The 18,995-nt window shown below is 37.0% G+C and overlaps 1 protein-coding gene and 1 non-coding gene across 2 annotated transcripts in view; one reads left to right on the forward strand and one right to left on the reverse strand.

Annotated features, from left to right (window-relative positions):
- Nucleotides 1-18,995, forward strand: part of LOC124543951 (DNA mismatch repair protein Msh2) — a 33,190-nt gene that overhangs the window by 10,216 nt on the left and 3,979 nt on the right. Inside the window, exons 4-13 of the mRNA XM_047122290.1 lie at nt 524-759; nt 2,888-3,046; nt 3,489-3,696; nt 5,430-5,589; nt 6,205-6,379; nt 9,076-9,260; nt 10,369-10,587; nt 13,201-13,433; nt 14,581-14,672; nt 15,638-15,863. Coding sequence (XP_046978246.1) covers nt 524-759; nt 2,888-3,046; nt 3,489-3,696; nt 5,430-5,589; nt 6,205-6,379; nt 9,076-9,260; nt 10,369-10,587; nt 13,201-13,433; nt 14,581-14,672; nt 15,638-15,863 — 1,893 coding nt within the window. The remainder of the gene's footprint in view (nt 1-523; nt 760-2,887; nt 3,047-3,488; nt 3,697-5,429; nt 5,590-6,204; nt 6,380-9,075; nt 9,261-10,368; nt 10,588-13,200; nt 13,434-14,580; nt 14,673-15,637; nt 15,864-18,995) is intronic.
- Nucleotides 12,049-12,121, reverse strand: Trnak-uuu. The gene has a single exon. It is a non-coding gene; the product is annotated as a tRNA-Lys (tRNA).

The following is an 18,995-nucleotide window of genomic DNA, read 5'->3' on the forward strand; positions in this document are numbered from 1 at the left end:
TACAGGTACACGGATGCTTCGGTAAGTACCTACTAGCACGGGATATTGCGGCGGTAGGTACCTCACCAGGTCAAACTCCTGCCGCTCCTTATATTTGTACTCCTCATATTATTTTTCCTAAAAAAAAGTAAAGTAAAGTAACAGCCTGTAAATTCCCACTACTGGGCTAAAGGCCTCCTCTCCCTTTGAGGAGAAGGTTTGGAACATATTCCACCACGCTGTTCCAATGCGGGTTGGTGGAATACACATGTGGCAGAATTTCTATGAAATTTGTCACATGCAGGTTTCCTCACGATGTTTTCCTTCACCGCTGAGCACGAGATGAATTATAAAGACAAATTAAGCACATGAATCAGCGGTGCTCGCCTGGGCTTGAACCCGCAATCATCGGTTAAGACGCGTTCTAACCACTGGGCCATCTCAGCTCATTATTTTTCCTGATACGAAGAAACAAATATTTTGAATATGATCTGGTTTTTGACTTGTAGTTCAAGATATATTACATTAATCGTAATGTTTCCAGTATAAATGTCTGAGGAAAGTCATGGAAAGAGCGAACGTGACCGTAACCAAGGTGAAAAAGACGGAGTTTTCCACGGAGGGACTGAACCAAGACTTGAATAGGCTGCTCAAGTTCAAAGATGGCCAGCAACAGGACGCCAACGCTTTCCCGGAAGTGAGCAAGGAAGTCGCCATGACGAGTCTCGCAGCTACCATAAGATATACGTCTTTGTTGAACGATAATACTAATTTCGGCAGGTAAGGTACTCCATACATAACTTAGTTTTGACCTACTCCTTGCTATAGTAAATAAATAAATATGAGACAACATAACATACATTACTGTGATCCCAATGTAAGTAGCTAATGCACTTGTGTTGTGGAAATTCAGAAGTAACGACGGTACCACAAACACCCCGATCCAAGACAACATAGGAAACTAATGATAATCTACATCGACTGGGCCGGGAATCGAACCCGGGACCTCGGTGGCGTATCCATGAAAACCGGTGTACAACCCTCGATCATGGAGGTTGTCAATCTAGTGTCTAGGTATAAAGCCGCAAATCATTTTTTTTATGGTATAGGTTGGCGGACGATAGTATGGGCCACCTGATGGTAAGTGGTCACCATCACCCATAGACAATGACGCTGTAAGAAATATTAACTATTCCTTACATCGTCAATGTGCCTCTAACCTTGGGAACTAAGATGTGATGTCCCCTGTGCCTGTAGTTACACTGGCTCACTCACCCTTCAAACCGGAACACAACAATACTGAGTACTGTTTTTGGTGGTAGACTAACTGATGAGTGGGTGGTACTGGTACCTGCCCAGACGGGCTTGCACAAAGTCCTACCACCAAGTAAAAACACATCAACTTTCCCACACTGAAAACTTTTCCCACATCTTCATTAAATAGACGACATGATAACATCCATGATCCATCCCTGATCTAAGGTGGCATTTGATCATATCGAATACTAAAAAAAGAGTCGAGATGGCCCAGTGATTAGAAAGCGTGCATCTTAACCGATGATTGCTTGTTCAAACTCAGGCAAGCACCGCTGATTCATATGCTTAATTTGTATTTAAAATTCATCTTGTCCTCGACGGTGAAGGAAAACATCGAGAGGAAACCTGCATGTAACAAATTTCATAGAAATTCTGCCACATGTGTGTTTCGCCAACCCGCATTGGAACAGCGTGCAGGAATATTTTCCAAATCTTCTCCTCAAAGGGAGAGGAGGCCTATAGCCCAGCAGTGGGAATTTACAGACTGTTGTTGTTGTTTTGTTGCTGAATACTAAAGAGAAACTGTAACATAGTTATTTGAAAAATAAAATATTTTTTAGATAAGAGCAGATGTTTAAATACCAGTTGACCTATATATCGTTTTGTATATAATTTTATATAATAACCCCTCGAGGGCGACCTATATTTTATAAATAAATTGCAGTCGTATCATTACTGCCTTCAACGAATAATATTATTTATATTGTATATTTTTCATTTATCAATACCATATATATTAGTTATTAAAAATATTGATTGCAGAATGTTAACCAAACTCAATCATTTAATATTATGCATTCTTAACTGAAAATTGTTTCGTAAATTCAAGTCGTTTATAAAATCGATACAAGATTTTATAGATGATTAAAAAGCTTGGAATTAATAGTTGTTGACTTCCAGTCAGGATACATTACATACATACATCATTGTATTTAACTAATATGATTGGATTTTTTAAATGTTGATAATGAGTAACTACTGCGTTTCTTGCCGGTTCTTCTCGGTAGAATCTACTTTCCGAACCGGTGGTAGCTTCACTTAATTGTTAAATGACGATTCAAAATTGCTTGTAAAAGCCCACTTGAATAAAGTTTATTTTGACTTCTGATTTTGATTGAGTAATAAAGGGCTATTCTAATATTACAAACAGACACTCCAATTTTATTATAGGTATAGATTACAGTTCTATATATTGTTATTCTAAATAATGTGCAGAGCTGAGATGGTCCAGTGGTTAGAACGCGTGCATCTTAACCGATGATTGCGGGTTCAAACCCAGGCAAGCACCACTATATATATGTGCTTAATTGTGTTTATAATTCATCTCGTGCTCGGCGGTGAAGGAAAACATCGTGAGGAAACCTGCATGTGTCTAATTTCATCGAAATTCTGCCACATGTGAATTCCACCAACCCGCATTGGAACAGCGTGGTGGAATATGTTCCAAAAACCCTCTCCTTAATGGAAGAGGAGGCCTTATCTCAGCAGTGGGAAATTTACAGGCTGTTACTTTACTTTACTTTTTTTTTACTTTACTAAATAATGTGCACATGCTTAGCTATGTATGTTTGATATTGACAAAATATTTCAGATTTCGACTAACAACAATTCAAACGGACTGCTTCCTCCACATGGATGCAGCGGCTCTGAAGGCTCTCAACGTATTTCCTGAACTAGGGGACACGAATCACGCCCCTTCTAGAAGCTTATATGGACTTCTAGATAGATGCAGAACGCAGCATGGGAAACGGTGAGAGAAATTAGTAAATAAGACAAATGTTGAAACTTATATACAATTGTAGTGTTTTTTAAATGGTTTTATAATAATGTATTCTGGTATATGTTATGTTTAATTGAGTCGAGATGGCCCATTGGTTAGAACGATCTTAATCGATGATTGTGGGTTCAAACCCAGGCAAGCACCACTGAATATTTATGTGCTTAATTTATAATTAATTTTGAGCTTGAAGGTGAAGAAAAACATCGTGAGGAAACCTGCATCTGTCTAATTTCATAGAAATTCAGCCACATGTGTATTTATATATAACTCGTATTAGAACAGCGTGGTGGAATATGTTCCAAACCTTCTCCTCAAAAGGAGAGGGGCTTTAGCCCAGCAGTGGGCAATTTACAGGCTGTTGTTGTTGTTTGTTGTTGCTATTTTTAATTCAAATAATAATATATTTTTATAGGCTATTAGCTCAATGGCTACGTCAACCTCTCCGGGATATAAACCTGATAAATGAACGTCAGGACATTGTAGAGCTGCTAATGAACAACTCACAACTCCGTCAGCAGTTACACGAGGATCACCTGAGGAGGATACCAGACTTGCAAGCCCTGGCGCGACGACTGACGAGGAAGAAGGCTAACCTACAAGACTGCTACCGAATTTATCAAGTAATTATATTTTTTTTTTAATATAGATTTATAATAATAATAATAATAAGAACTGGCTAATAAGATTAAAAGGCAATGGCAAGTAGATAACATAAAAATCTTGCCCATTGTAATATCTACAACGGGCGTTGTCCCGAAAACTATCGAATAACCTAAATGCCCTGCAAATGCCCTCATCCACCATTAGACTCATTCAGAAAGCAGTTATCCTCAACACTTGCCGTCTCACTCGTAAGTTCTTAGCATTATCAGATCCTTAATTTAAAGGCCGATACACTTGGCTTAGGCTCGTGTATCAGTTCCACTACCCCTCTAAAAGGGAGAAAAAACAGAAGAGAATAATAATAATAATAAAGATTTATTGGTCAAGTTGCACTACAACACAATAACAATCTTATTCACATATAAAAACAGTATAAAAAAACACAATAAATTAAAATTACACAAAAAAAAAAAAATAATATTATAATAGAAAAAGGGAAGAAAAAAAATTGTGCTGCAGTACGTCAATACCAAATGGAGATTCGCTCAGTAAAAGAAGCTAAACTGATTTTCAGCGGTCTCCAGATTTGATAAAGCCATCCCATAAAAATCGTAAGTATGAGTGAGTAAGTGAATATATAAACGCGTATCCATCCCTCATATTATATCATCCCTGACGTCATCCCAATTTTATTTAGGGACGGCGTAGTGTGTGTTCTTCCATACTTCCCTGTGTGACGTCATCAAGTATCATTATCATAATTCATCCATCGTTTCCTTGGTCGTTCTAATCCAGCCACATCCATACTCAAGACCTTATCTTTCTTTCTTTGATGTGTCATCATCATTCATCATCCTCCTGCCCTTATCCCAATTTTATTTGGGGTTGGCACAGCATGTCTTCTCCTTCCATACTTCCCTGTCAGACGTCATCTCACAAGTAACATTCTTTCTAGCCATATCGTCTTTCACACAATCCATCCATCGTTTCCTTGGTCGTCCTCTACCTATATCCATCCACATCCATGCTCAAGGCCTTCCTCACAATGTGTTCCTCATTCCTCCGCATTACATGCCCATACCATGATAGCCGTTATAACTTCTCGTTAACTTTACAGCATGGACAATGAAAACCATAAGAATGATAGGGCCCTCTTTGATGTGTATTTTTAATAAAAATAAACGTATGGTCCCAAATACCACCTCTATAGACACATTTGCTTAGGCTGTGTAATATTAGCGAGTCAGGACAAACGATTCTATAACTCTGTGACCTTATTATATTTAACGATAGCTCGAATAGCTTTATTTCACTTTTCAATCCATCGTCCTATAGATTTTCTAATATTAATAGTCTAATGATTATCAATATTAAAGTATGCTTTCTCTAACCCGTTTCGGTTTCAGAGCGAACAAATAGCTACAACAACAACAACAACAGCCTGTAAATTCCCACTGCTGGGCTAAAGGCCTCCTCTCCCTTTGAAGAGAAGGTTTGGAACATATTCCACCACGCTCTTCCAATGCGGGTTGGTTGAATACACATGTGGCAGAATTTCTATGAAATTTGTCGCATACAGGTTTCCTCACGATGTTTTCCTTCACCGCTGAGCACGAGATGAATTATAGAGACAAATTAAGCACATGAAACAGCGGTGCTTGCCTGGGTTTGAACCCGCAATCATCGGTTAAGATGCACGCGTTCTAACCACTGGGCCATCTCGACTCAACAATAAATAAATATATTCCAGGCCATAAACAGACTGCCAGCGTTGCTCCAATGCTTGGCGGAGGCGAACAACGCTACCCTACACTCGTCTCTGGCAGAGCCGCTGGCAGAACTCAACAATGACCTTGAAAAGTATCAGCAGATGATTGAGGCTACCGTCGACATGGACGCCGTCGACAGAGGTGATATGTGCTCAAGGGTATACAATGATACACATGACAATAACTTACTTTCAGTAACAGTACTTGCGTTTATTTAAATAAGTTATGTTATCGATATGGATTCGCAAGAAATAGCTTTATAAATGGCGATGATTAAGTTGGATGTGAGTAGTTAGTGTTATATTATAATTGTAATCCTTATCCTTTGTGTAATTCTAACATTATTAGATTATTTAGAGATTATTATTTTAAAAGTGAACAGTTGCGGTATGTATGTGTATACCATTAATCGGACGTAATTTATTAGCAGTTTAATTTTAAACTTGTCTATGTACCCCAAAAGCATAAGATTTATAAGTATATCTCCGGTTTATTTATCTATACTTCTTTGATTGGAGTTACATATGGGATATTTGTTATGGTCCTTCATGACTCGTCACTAATATCAATAATTAAAAGTTATGTAACATTTTATTGACAATGTTAGTTCCATTCCTTCTCTGTGCGAGTTATACAGCCTGTTTCTTTATTGTTATGGTATAATAATTGCAAAACAAAACAAAAAATTAATAGCATTACGCTGTAAAATTTCTATAATTATAGTGAAATATAAAATAAATATTTTCTATATTTCAGGTGATTACTTAGTAAAGCCGTCGTTTGATGAACAGTTACAAAGCTTAGCGGATCAACTGGAGAAATTACAATCGTCTGCTGAGAAGGAACTCAACAAAGCCGCTAGAGAATTGGGCTTGGATGCCGGGAAAACTATTAAACTCGAAAGCAACCCTCAAAATGGTTTTAACTTTAGGTAATTGGTTTTTTTTTTTCAACAACAACAACAACAACAGCCTGTAAATTCCCACTGCTGGGCTAAAGGCCTCCTCTCCCTTTGAAGAGAAGGTTTGGAACATATTCCACCACGCTCTTCCAATGCGGGTTGGTGGAATACACATGTGGCAGAATTTCTATGAAATTTGTCACATGCAGGTTTCCTCACGATGTTTTCCTTCACCGCTGAGCACGAGATGAATTATAAAGACAAATTAAGCACATGAATCAGCGGTACTTGACTGGGTTTGAACCCGCAATCATCGGTTAAGATGCACGCGTTCTAACCACTGCCATCTCGACTCCTTTTTTCAACACTGACACACAACTATATTTTTGGAATACTAATTGTCGTCTGCGACTTCGCTTAGAAGTTGGTGAAAAAAAATAGCCTTGTCCTTCATACTATATTTATATCAAATTAATTAATGACTCCGCCGTGAAACTGCAACAGACAGACAAACCCACACATATTAGTGGTTAAAGATAAAAAAAAAATAACAAATATGACAAACACTCTGTATTTCTATTTCTTACAATTTATTTAAGGAAACAAAATGTTAATCACCACTTTAACAAAAACACACACAATTCGATATGTTGGAATAATACAAAAACTCTCCTCACAATCAATACTTTATCTCTCCTGAAGTGGTTTACGATCCTTCCAATTCGACGGTTAAAGTAAGAATGACCATTTCTAGGCTTACTCCTAGTATTTAATGTTTACACGCCCCTCCTTCGACTGTAGCAACATCCGGTTTCGACCCATTTTAAAAAACAATTTAGTCAAAACCGGATGTTGTCAATCAACGCAAACTGTAACAACTATTTAAATCGAATTATTTATGCTGATAATACTTTAATACATTAAAACAATAAAATATGATCATATTAAAATTAAATGTCGACAAGGAAATGTTTCCACAAACATCTGTTACCGCTCTTTTATACGGTCCGGGTAGCAGCAAAAAATTGTTTGCCCGATTTTAAAGAAGCTTAGCTTATAATGTAATCATTCACACAAACTGGCAGTGCGAATTACTTAGTAATCATACCAGATTTATGATAAATGTACCCACTCGACTGAATATAGTACGGCACAAGTTAGATGTAGCATCGGAAAATGCAATGGAATGAAAATAAAACCGATTACTGCCGATTTACAAAACCAATAGAAATAGCTCCCTATCGCGCCATTCGACGCTATTCGTCCCTATAAATTCCCGCGTCAGAGAAAGCAAGTGCATGTTAATCGACGTGTCAAATTGACGAATATATTAGGTAATATGATATTACAAGTTATTACGCTTGTGCAAAGACCATATTCGCATGAGAAATAAATATTGATAATTTGGGATAGCTTACTCAATTCGGATGTGATCGGTTTTACGAATTTTGCCGATGCTACATCTAAGTTGTGTCATACTATACTTAATTACAGTAAATATATATTTCATCTAGATTCATGGTGGTAGTTCTTTGTGCAAAACCATTTACATGGGTACCATCCATATATAATCTAGAGTTAAAGAGCACTACTGCAGTACAGCCAAACGATAGTCTGTTCGCGTTAAGAATGCAGTGAGTTGTCATTGTTTACCGGCCTGACTCCGCCCCCTTTGACCAATCAAATCTTTTCAAATTACAAAGTCAAGTTCACATTTAATTAATTATTACCTGATATTTTTATAATTTCAATTTAGTTTATTTATATATTATATTTAATTTATTTAAGCTTTACACGTAATAATTAATGTAACCTATAGCTACTAGATTACGTTATGTCAAAATATGTAAATTTCTACATCGCAAGCGATTGTATATAGTGTTAAGAATTTTGTTGATTAAACACCCCGGTGACGTTGTAGAGGCCAAAAGGGCCAACAGCAGTACACAGTTCGAAAAATAAATGATTTAACATGACTTTCAGTGGCAGCTATTGGTTTTACTATTAAGCAGGAACCTTAGGATCGAGTGATATAAGTTGTTCACAAGTAATTTGTTTATTTAATTTGTTTGTTTAAATTGTTCATTTATTTAATTTTTATTATTATTAACTGATATTTAAAAAAAATTAAATACTCACCAATTTGTAAAAATAAACGTGCAAGAAATGCTGCGACCACGTCATAAAAGAAGAAATTGCCACGTGGGATTTCGATAATGTTATGGAACTCGCTGCAGAAAATTCTTTTATTATCAATACCAACGACGACACTAGTAATAGCGATTAAAATATTAATGACTTAATCTCGATTTTTTACTTTAATGTGTATTTTTTAAATTCATTATACTTAGTCTTTAAAAAAAATATAATTTGGTGGAATTTTAACACAAATATGCATACACCTTCACCCTGCTGTTAAAAAAGATTTGATTGGTCAGGGGGCGGAGTAAAGCCGGTAAACAATGACAACTCACTGCATTCTTAACGCGAACAAACTATAAGCATTGTAAGCACACATGAGTGTGAGTCTGTGTGACCACAGAAAACACAAGCACAAGGGACCAAATATGTTGGTCCAAATGTGTAGGGTTTTATAAAGAATGCGTAATATTTTATTCGGTGACGATTAAGTGACCCATTTCCTAATTCGGTTTTTAATTTTTATTAAAAAACATCGAAATTCAGTCTAAACTCTTTGTTAATTGTTACTATATCTGCATTTTCAGAGTGACCTTAAAGGAGGAACACAGTCTTCGCGGGAACAAAAAGTACACGATAATCGACGCCGTCAAGAGTGGCGTCAGGTTTAAAAGCAGCGCCTTAGAGAGTATCACTGAAGAATACTTGCAAGCGAAGAGCACATACGAAAAGGAGCAAGACAAAGTCGTTACGGAGATTATCGGTATCGCTAGTAAGTGTGCTAAAATCAATGATTCTACAATTATACAGTTTTTAATGATTTCTTGCTGTGTGAAAAAAGTGAGAAAATTGATAGATTAATGTGGTAAAGCAAACAAAATGTAACGATGTCAAAGGATTTTATTGTCGTACTGACTTATTCGAGACTATTCTAGAATACAAGTGAACTCGTTTGACACACAAACGAAAAAACAACAAAAAAACTATATACCCAGTAAATATTATTAAAAACCTTTTTATTGATAAGTCATATTGTAAGACAATGCCTTATGACATTGTTTATATTAGACAGCTCTAATAAAAATAACGATCGTATGTTTAAAAGATAAAAAAAAAGAAAATGTTAATTGTTGAAGATACTGGTCAATAACAGCAACAGTCTTTAAATTTCCCACTTGTGGGCTAAGACCTCCACTCATTTTAAGGAGAAGGTTTCGAACATACTCCACCACACTGATCCAATTCGAGTTGGTGGAATACACATGTGGCAGATTATCTATGGAATTAGACTTATGCTGGTTTTCCTCACGATGTTCTCCTTTACCGCCGAGTGCGAGATAAATTTACAACACAAATTAAGCACATGAGTATTTGGTGATGCTTGCCTGGGTTTGAACCCGCAATCATCGGCTAAGATGCACGCGTTCTAACCACTGGGCCATTTTGGATGTTGGTGATCAATGTTACTTTAGAGAATAAATCTTTTAAAAATCGTTGAATATTTTAATAATGTATTACGTAGCTTTACTTGGGGGTAGGTGTTTGCAAGCTCGTCTGGGTAGGTACCACTCACCATCAGTTATTCTACCTCCAAATAACAGCACTCAGTATTGTGTTCCGGTTTGAAGGGTGAGTGAGCCAGTGTAACTACAGGCACAAGGGACGTAACATCTTAGTTCCCAAGGTTGGTGGCACATTGACGATGTAAGGGTCATTGTCTATGGACGATGGTGATCACTTGATGTAAGGAATAGTTAATATTTCTTACAGCGTCATTGTCTGCTCCAAACTATACCATATAAAAAAATGCATCACGGAGCCGAATCTACTACTATGTTATAAATAAGAGTGATGAGGTGTATAGTGAAGTTGGCTTGCAGGTGGATACTCGGAGGTGCTCTGCTGCGTGTCGCTTCAGCTGGCTCGAGCCGACGTGTTATTGGCCTTCGCGCTGGCCGCCAGCGCAGCCCCGGAGCCCTACTGCCGCCCCACACTCTCGCGCAGCCCCGACGAGCTGATACTAATCGAACTTCGCCACCCCTGTCTCGAGGTGCAGGAGGGAGTGTCCTTCATCCCCAACGACGTCGTGCTCCGTCGAGGTGAGCCCCTTGACACGACGGCGAAATCGAAATATACTTTATTTAGTGCTTTTACAAGCACTTTTGAATCGTCATTTAACAATTAAGTGAAGCGAAGGTTTGAGCCCCGTGACACGCCGGCGAAATCGAAATATACTTTATTCAAGTGGGCTTTTACAAGCACTTTTGAATCGTCATATTAATTGTTAAATTAAGTGAAGCTACCACCGGTTCGGAATGTAGATTCTACCGAGAAGAACCGCCAAGAAATTCAGTGGTTACTCTTTTTCAACATTTAAAAAAATACAGTCATGTTAGTTACTAAAATTATTTAAATTAATATATCCTGCCTGGAAGTGAATAGGTATTAATTCCACACTCGATACTCTGCTTTTACAAGCACTTTTGAGTCATTTAACAATTAAAAGCTACCACCGGTTCGGAATGTAGATTCTACCGAGAAGAACCGCCAAGAAACTCAGTGGTTACTCTTTTTTCAATATTTAAAAAAAATACAGTCATGTTAGTTAATAAAATATTTTAAATTAATATATCCTGCCTGGAAGTCAACAGGTATTATTTCCACGCTCGATACTCTGTTATATTAATATTATAAATGTGATGGTAAATCTGTCCGTCTGTCTGTTTGCCTGTCGCTCTTTCATGGCCAAACTGCTGAATCGAATTTGATGAAATTTGGTATGAAGCAAACTTGTACTCCAATAAAGGACAGGACTTTTTTTGTTACGCCCAGTACCCGATTACAGAGGGTTAGTAACTATTTTTTGCGGCAATGTATACGTTTTTTTCAAAAGGATCCCAGAAAACGTTCAACAATATTCAATTATAAAATTCAAAAGAGCGTTAGTGCGCTGAAGGATATTACAGCACTAATGACTTTCTAGTTAACTGCACACTTGTGTGAGTTTCTTTCGCGGGTTCTTCTCAGTCTGAGGTATTATATTCCGAACCGGTGGTAGATTTTCGACAATCAATAACAAAGTTTAAACAAATCCATTTTGAATAAAGGTTTTTGACTTTGACTTGACTATGCCTAACACATGACAACCGACACCCAAAAACGCGAGCGAAGCCACAAACGACTACTGGTATATCATATAGATATATATATGTCATAAATTACTAATACAAACCTGGAGTAGACTTACCTCTGTACTTTTAACGGAAAAGATTTTTAAAAGTACTTAAGTAATATAAAACAAGACGCACCTATGTCTCCATGGATGTTTTTAAAAAATACCAAGTAAATCCCGATCAAAATATTATAGTATGGGGTTTCGTTCTGACATATTAGTTACTAATAAATAAATAAAGTAACAAAATAACAATTATATTATATTGAAATAAATATACTACTAAGTGTTGGTACATTTAAAAATTTCAAAAGCATTTTGTTACACAAAAAGAAAGACACTGAAAATAAGATTAATATAAAAACATTTTATGCAATAAAATAATGTCCGCCCGAACAGGGACTTGAACCCTGGACCCTTGGATTAAAAGTCCAATGCTCTACCGACTGAGCTATCCGGGCTGTAATAGTTATGTTCTAATTTTGGTAATCATTTTGCAAAGCATTTGATGTTACATATTTGACTATTTGTTTTTATATAAAAACTCTTTAAAATCGTAACTGCAATAATTTTCTTAAATTTTATTTTGTTAGTTATGCAATTGTAAAAATATAAAATAGGCTATTTGACAATTCGTAAAATAAATTGTCAGTTGTTGCAATCAGTATTAAATAATGAATAAAAAATGATTATTTATTAACAAAATTGAAAATAATAATTTATTCAAAAATCCATAAATAAAAATATATTTTTTTAAACGTTTGTCACGTGACACAAAACGCTCCTGATTGGCCGGGCTTAAGATGATGTCACTTTCTTGTTAACCTTGCTTTTCTATTCTACTATATGTACAACAGATTAAAATACAGGAAAATGACGTCACTGACCCCATTGTAGCGCCATATTGTCCAAGTAGCGTTTTCGCGCGTTATTTAAATATGGAATTTTTAATATATTTTTTGCCAAATGTACATATTTGATATATATCATAGATATAAAAAAAGAAACAACTTTTACTGAGGTTTCTTAACCTCTACTAAATAATATAAAATAAATTTTGAAAACTAGTCAAATAGCTTATTCCCAAATTTCAATATTAAGAAAACTTAGAGAATTTGAGAAGCCTTTTTTTGTCGCACTGTTAAAAATGTAATTCTCTGTCTGAACGCGTTCCTCGCCTAAACAAGTATGCCGAGGGCGACTAGTGTGGCTCATTCTTTCCGATTGTCCTCGCGTCTGGACTACTTGATTACCATGACTCACTATCAGGTGGAGAACATACAAAATGAAACATAGATCCCTGTGACTATCGAAGCTTTAAATCCATAAACAAACACTACAATTCGAGACATACGAGCACTACTTAGTATTATTTTTAAAACGTCGCTAGTAAATCTGCGTCGCATGTGACTCCGCTCCGTGTGGAGTGAGGGCAAGTTCCGAGTTATCAATCCAAAAAGTGCGCGTGCAGGTTCGTGCGTGGTGGGCGTGACTATCGAAGCTTTAAATCCACAATCAAACACTAAACGTGCGTGCGCAGGTTCGTGCGTGGTGGGCGTGGTGACGGGCGCCAACATGGGCGGCAAGTCGACGTGGCTGCGCGCGGCGGGCTGCGCGGCGCTGCTGGCGCACGCGGGCGCCGCCGTGCCCGCCGCGCGCGCCGCGCTGCCCGCCCTGCGCGCCCTCGCCGCGCGCCTCGGCGCCGCCGACTGCGAGCGCCGCGGACACAGCACCTTCATGCTCGAGATGATCGAGGCCGCCGCCATACTACGGGTGCGCGCCTTACATACTTATTTCTTTTAGAACCTTTTTTTTTTTACGCTGGAAAAACGCTTTACGCGCTTCCCCCACGTGATGGAAAGTGGGGGGGGTGTGTGGGACTCCCCGGTTTCCTGAACACCTAGTGCGCCCAGGTCCACCGGGTTTACCCACTAAAAAACCAGCGGTACCCTCTCCGTCTTTCGGTGGGCGCCACGGGATCGCTTACGCACGCTACCGTGACGCCCTGACGGTCGGCCCGCCTATGCGGCCCTCCAATACCTAGAGGGGGTTCCCAGGGTACTGAGACCCCCCTGGTCCCTGCGGCGCCTATTGGGGCGGGAGGAGAAGGTGCGCGTAGCGCCACTTCCTCCTCCCCGATCTTCTACTATTTCTTTTAGAACCTATATTAAGTGACACTCATTTGACACCTATTCGCAGAGTACATTCTACCGAGTGAAACCGGCAACGAACTCAGTTATACACACACGCAATCCTTTGTGACTCTGCGATTGTTTCATTTCAATTCAAATACGCAGGAGCCGAATTCTATCCATCAATCAAATCCAAATGTAACCGACATTCAAAAAAACTACGAATTAAGATTGAACTACTGATACTACATTGATTCTACCGAGAGAAACCGGCACCAAACTCAGTTATACACACACACGCAATCCTTTGTGACACTCCGATTGTTTCATTTCCATTGCAATACGCAGGAGCCGAATTCTTTCCATCAATGAAATCCAAAAGTAACCGACATCCAAAAAAACTACGAACTAAACTTGAACTACTAATACTACATTTCTAACAGAAGTGGTACTCGCTCTTCAGTAAGGAGACTAGATTAAATACATAGCGTATTTCTGGCAGAGTTTAATTTAATTTTTTACAATAGTAGCTCGTTACTCATTTCCTTATCTTTGCGTTCCATTATTTACCAGAACTAAAGTGATAATTAGCAAATATGTTACATCAGTTTGCCAGTCACCTAGCGGTATGATAGCGGCTGATTCGCCCCTGATTGTATCGAAAAGTGGTAATATGTACTGTATAAAAGTTTGATAGAAAGCTATCAATGAAAATCAAATACAGGCAATGCCATTTTTAATTAATTAAAAAATAAAATAATTTCTAATTAATATTTAAAATTTTTCAGACTGCAACACCAGATTCCCTTGTCCTCATCGACGAGCTCGGTCGTGGGACATCTACTTACGAAGGCTGTGGAATAGCTTGGGCAATAGCAGAGTAAGACAAAAACAAAACTCAAATTTAAACATAATTTTGTAAAATAGCAACAAACAACAACAGCCTGTAAATTCCCACTGCTGGGCTAAAGGCCTCCTCTCACTTTGAGGAGAAGGTTTGGAACATATTCCACCACGCTGTTCCAATGCGGGTTGGTGGAATACACATGTGGCAGAATTTCTATGAAATTTCTCATATGCAGGTTTCCCCACGATGTTTTCCTTCACCGCTGAGTACGAGATGAATTATAAAGACAAATTAAGCACATGAATCAGCGGTGCTTGCCTGGGTTTGAACCCGCAATCATCAGTTAAGATGCACGCGTTCTAAACACTGGGCCATCTCGACTCTTAAAAAATAAATAGCAAAGAAACCCAGCATTTCACAGACGCACAGGCATATACCACGTGATTACAAATGCTCACCACCGACCATAGAAACTGTAATATAAACTATTAAATCTGTAAGATTTTAATTATCATGTAATACCTTCTTCAATGTAATAAGTTTTTTTATCCTTAATGTTTGTGTTGTTCTAGGTTATGGATTAACAAGGAAATTACTACGACTATGCTAATCTTCAAAATTTAATTGAGTTTGTTTCCTCAACTGTACCAATCAATCTCTTTCGTGTCTTCTCCATCCTACGTGACATTGGCGAAATAATCTGTGCCTTGTCGGCACAACTAAAGGCCATTAAACCAAGAATTGAAGTTTTTTTATAATTTTAATCTGGTGGTTTTGTAAGCTTCATGTGATTAAGCATTGAATATCAGTCAATTTCAAATAGCAACAATCCAACGAAAAGCATATTACTTGGCAATTTATTTAGATAAAAAGTTATCTGACAGGCATTTTTGTCTACTTTAAAATCTTTGTTCCCCTTATGGGGTTATTAAATAATGATAATTTTTCTGGTAATCAAAATAATTATGACTGACAATATTATATTTCATTTTTTCCAGAAAATTAGCAACGGAATGCAAATGTTTCTGCCTATTCGCGACTCACTATCACGAACTGACTCGTCTGCCGAGCTTGCATCCGAATGTGATAGCGAACTTTCACGCCGCAGCCTCCGTTGTGGACCAACAGTTGGTGTTACTGCATAAAATCCTCCCGGGACCAGCAACTCAGTCGCTTGGACTACATGTTGCCAAACTGGCTGATCTTCCCGACTCAATCATCCAGGTATCCTATAAATAAAATATCTATGGGATTTGTCTATGCTAGTTATATCATTTTGGAGACTGTAGTACTCAAATATGTCTATTTGAGTTCCTCAGATATACTTTTCCATTGCATTGACGTAATAAATTAAATTTCATAAATATATGTCACATTAACATGTAGTTGAAGAGAGGACGGACTACATATACCCAATAGAAATAGGAAAAAGGATAAATAAACCTTAGATTCACGTATTTAATTCGATTTCCCAATAATTCAGCTATATTGTGCACTACTAAGATTTTAATATTAATATATTATTGTTTATAATACAACATTATACATTTAACTACTTATTTCCACTTTAATTTTACTTCAAAATTCCGCTAGAAGTTTCGTCGACTTTCAAAACGGCATTTTTTTTACGCAAATCCATAGTAAAAATCCTAGATTAATCAAGCCCTCGATCAATGATATTTTGTCAATTTGATGTCAAATGTTGTTTGTTGTCTTTTTTCTTTTATAGTTGGAATAGAGTATAATATGTAATTATAGTCTATCACAGTCCATGTCAATTCTTCTAAAATTTGTAAAGATTTGTTAAGCTGTGTGCTCACAGCGCCGACCCCAGATAATTAGGCCAAGTACACATGATGATTGCTTTCATACAACAACAGCCTATACATTCCCACTGCTGGGCTAAAGGCCTCCTCTCCCTTTGAGGAGAAGGTTTGGAACATATTCCACCACGCTGTTCCAATGCGGGTTGGTGGAATACACATGTGGCAGAATTTCGATGAAATTTGTCACATGCAGGTTTCCTCACGATGTTTTCCTTCACCGCTGAGCACGAGATGAATTATAAAGACAATTTAAGCACATGAATCAGCGGTGCTTGCCTGGGTTTGAACCCGCAATCATCGGTTAAGATGCACGCGTTCTCACCACTGGGCCATTTCGACTCCGAAATTTGTCTATGCTAGATATATCATTTTGCAGATTGTACCATAGACAATGATGTTCTAATAAACAAATATGTTATATCCATACTAAACAACAGAAAAAAGTGTGCCGCGCCGGGGACCGTTTATTTTAATTTTTTTTTACATTTCGTTAAAAGTAAAAAGGATAGCTTGATAAAAACAATAAGTAAAAGGGATAACTAGATGTTTTAATTACGCAAAACGTATTACTACGTAATTATGATGTATTATAACGTATTACTACGTAAAACGAGTAAAGGCATAAAAAAAAATTTCGAAAATGATGTCGTACTTAAGCAAGAAAGTAACCAGAAAAACGGATCAATTTGTTACGCAACACGGTACACCTGTGACAAAATCAGGTTCTATTTCTCCTGAGACAGAAAGAAACAATATAACAATTCGTAAATGCAAAACTAACATTCCAACAGATAACTCTTTTGAAGGCCTAACCGAGGTGGACTCAGATGATGAAAATGATAACAATTTCTCTTTCATGAGCTCGACCCCGTCTCGTCAGCTAACTGGAAGTATTAGTACAAAAACAAAAGTAATAGAAGAGATGAACTCTATGAGAAATAAATTATTAGCACTTCAGGAAAAGTTATTAAGCGCGGAAAACGAGATTAAAAATCTACTGGTCGAAAATAATAAACAGGTAAAGCTAATTTGTGATTATGAATTGAAAATTCACCAACTTACACATACTAGAAAGCATATACCTTCATGTAAATCCAGTGATCAGTTGAACACGATTAAAATGAGAACCAAGTTAGATTATTCTGATACTGAAAATAAGCTTATGAGCAAAAGAAAATCCATTGAAGAAATAGTTCAAGTAACGCCATCTCTTAGCGAATTTAGGAACCAAAGCGATCAATTATTATCGAATAATATATATTACCCTCCAAGTGACACTGCCTGTTCCAACCATATTACGACAGGAGCCGTGAAAAGTAAAGATCCAGTAACTGACACTGCACGAAATAATCATCCAAACACTATTCATGCATCACATTATAATAAAGAACAAGGCAGAAAACCAAAAATATGTATTTTAACCAATAGTGCTTGCGGTACATTACAAACGGTCGATGCAACATTCAACCAATTTGACTATATTCGTTATGTGTCACCAAATTGTAACATAAAACGTCTTCTTCAGAACTTAGACTACAAATTACGTAATTATAGTATGATTGACTACTGTATTATAATGTTGGGAGAAACAGATTTTGAGGCATTTAGTACTGATTATGCAGAATTGATTGTATATTTGAGGGAAGCTATACAATGTGTTTCGAATACAAACATAATAATATGTACACCTATGTATGTGTGTGGTGCCCCTATATACAATTACAAAATAGAATTATTTAATAACCTTTTATACCTAGAACTTAAAAATAACGCTTATGCATATTTTTATGATTCCAATGCCACAGTTACTTTTGATATGTTCTCGTTAAAAACTGGGAAGTTGACTAATTCGGGTTTAAAACAGGTCTTCAATGATATATTATGTAAAATTTTGGCTGATTACAAGTATTATGGATATTCACTACCGAGGCCTGCTAAAACTAAAACTTTAGATATGGACGATACAAGTCCGCTGTTTTTTCTCGCATAATCATTATTATAGCAGACGTAGTTTTAAATATCCGAAGAAAGGAAATAAACACAATATTAAAAATATTTATACCAAAATTACACGTTCTAAAAAAATATTGTTATATTACCAAAATGTAAGAGGTCTCCGAACGAAAACTAATATGTTTTATAATAATATGAAAACAATAGCCAGCGATATTGTCATCCTTACAGAAACCTTCCTCAATAGCTCTGTAAATGACGCTGAACTATTTCCACCTGAATACTGTGTCCTACGGAAAGACCGGCCCGGCGACGTCGGGTGGGGCGGGGTTCTATTGGCAGCTAAAAATTGTTATAATATGAAAAGAATTACAAATGTAGATAACTTAACTGATGATAAAGAATTATTGTTTGCTATTATTACCTGGAAACATATTAAGTTAATGATATGTGTAGTATACTTACCACCCAGTTACAGCAGTAAACAATATATTGATGTTTTAACATGTATAGAAAATGCTATAAATATGTATACTGAATATCCATTTATGATAGTTGGTGATTTCAATTTAAATTC

Source organism: Vanessa cardui, chromosome 3 (assembly GCF_905220365.1).
Source record: "Vanessa cardui chromosome 3, ilVanCard2.1, whole genome shotgun sequence".
Classification (NCBI taxonomy): domain Eukaryota; kingdom Metazoa; phylum Arthropoda; class Insecta; order Lepidoptera; family Nymphalidae; genus Vanessa; species Vanessa cardui.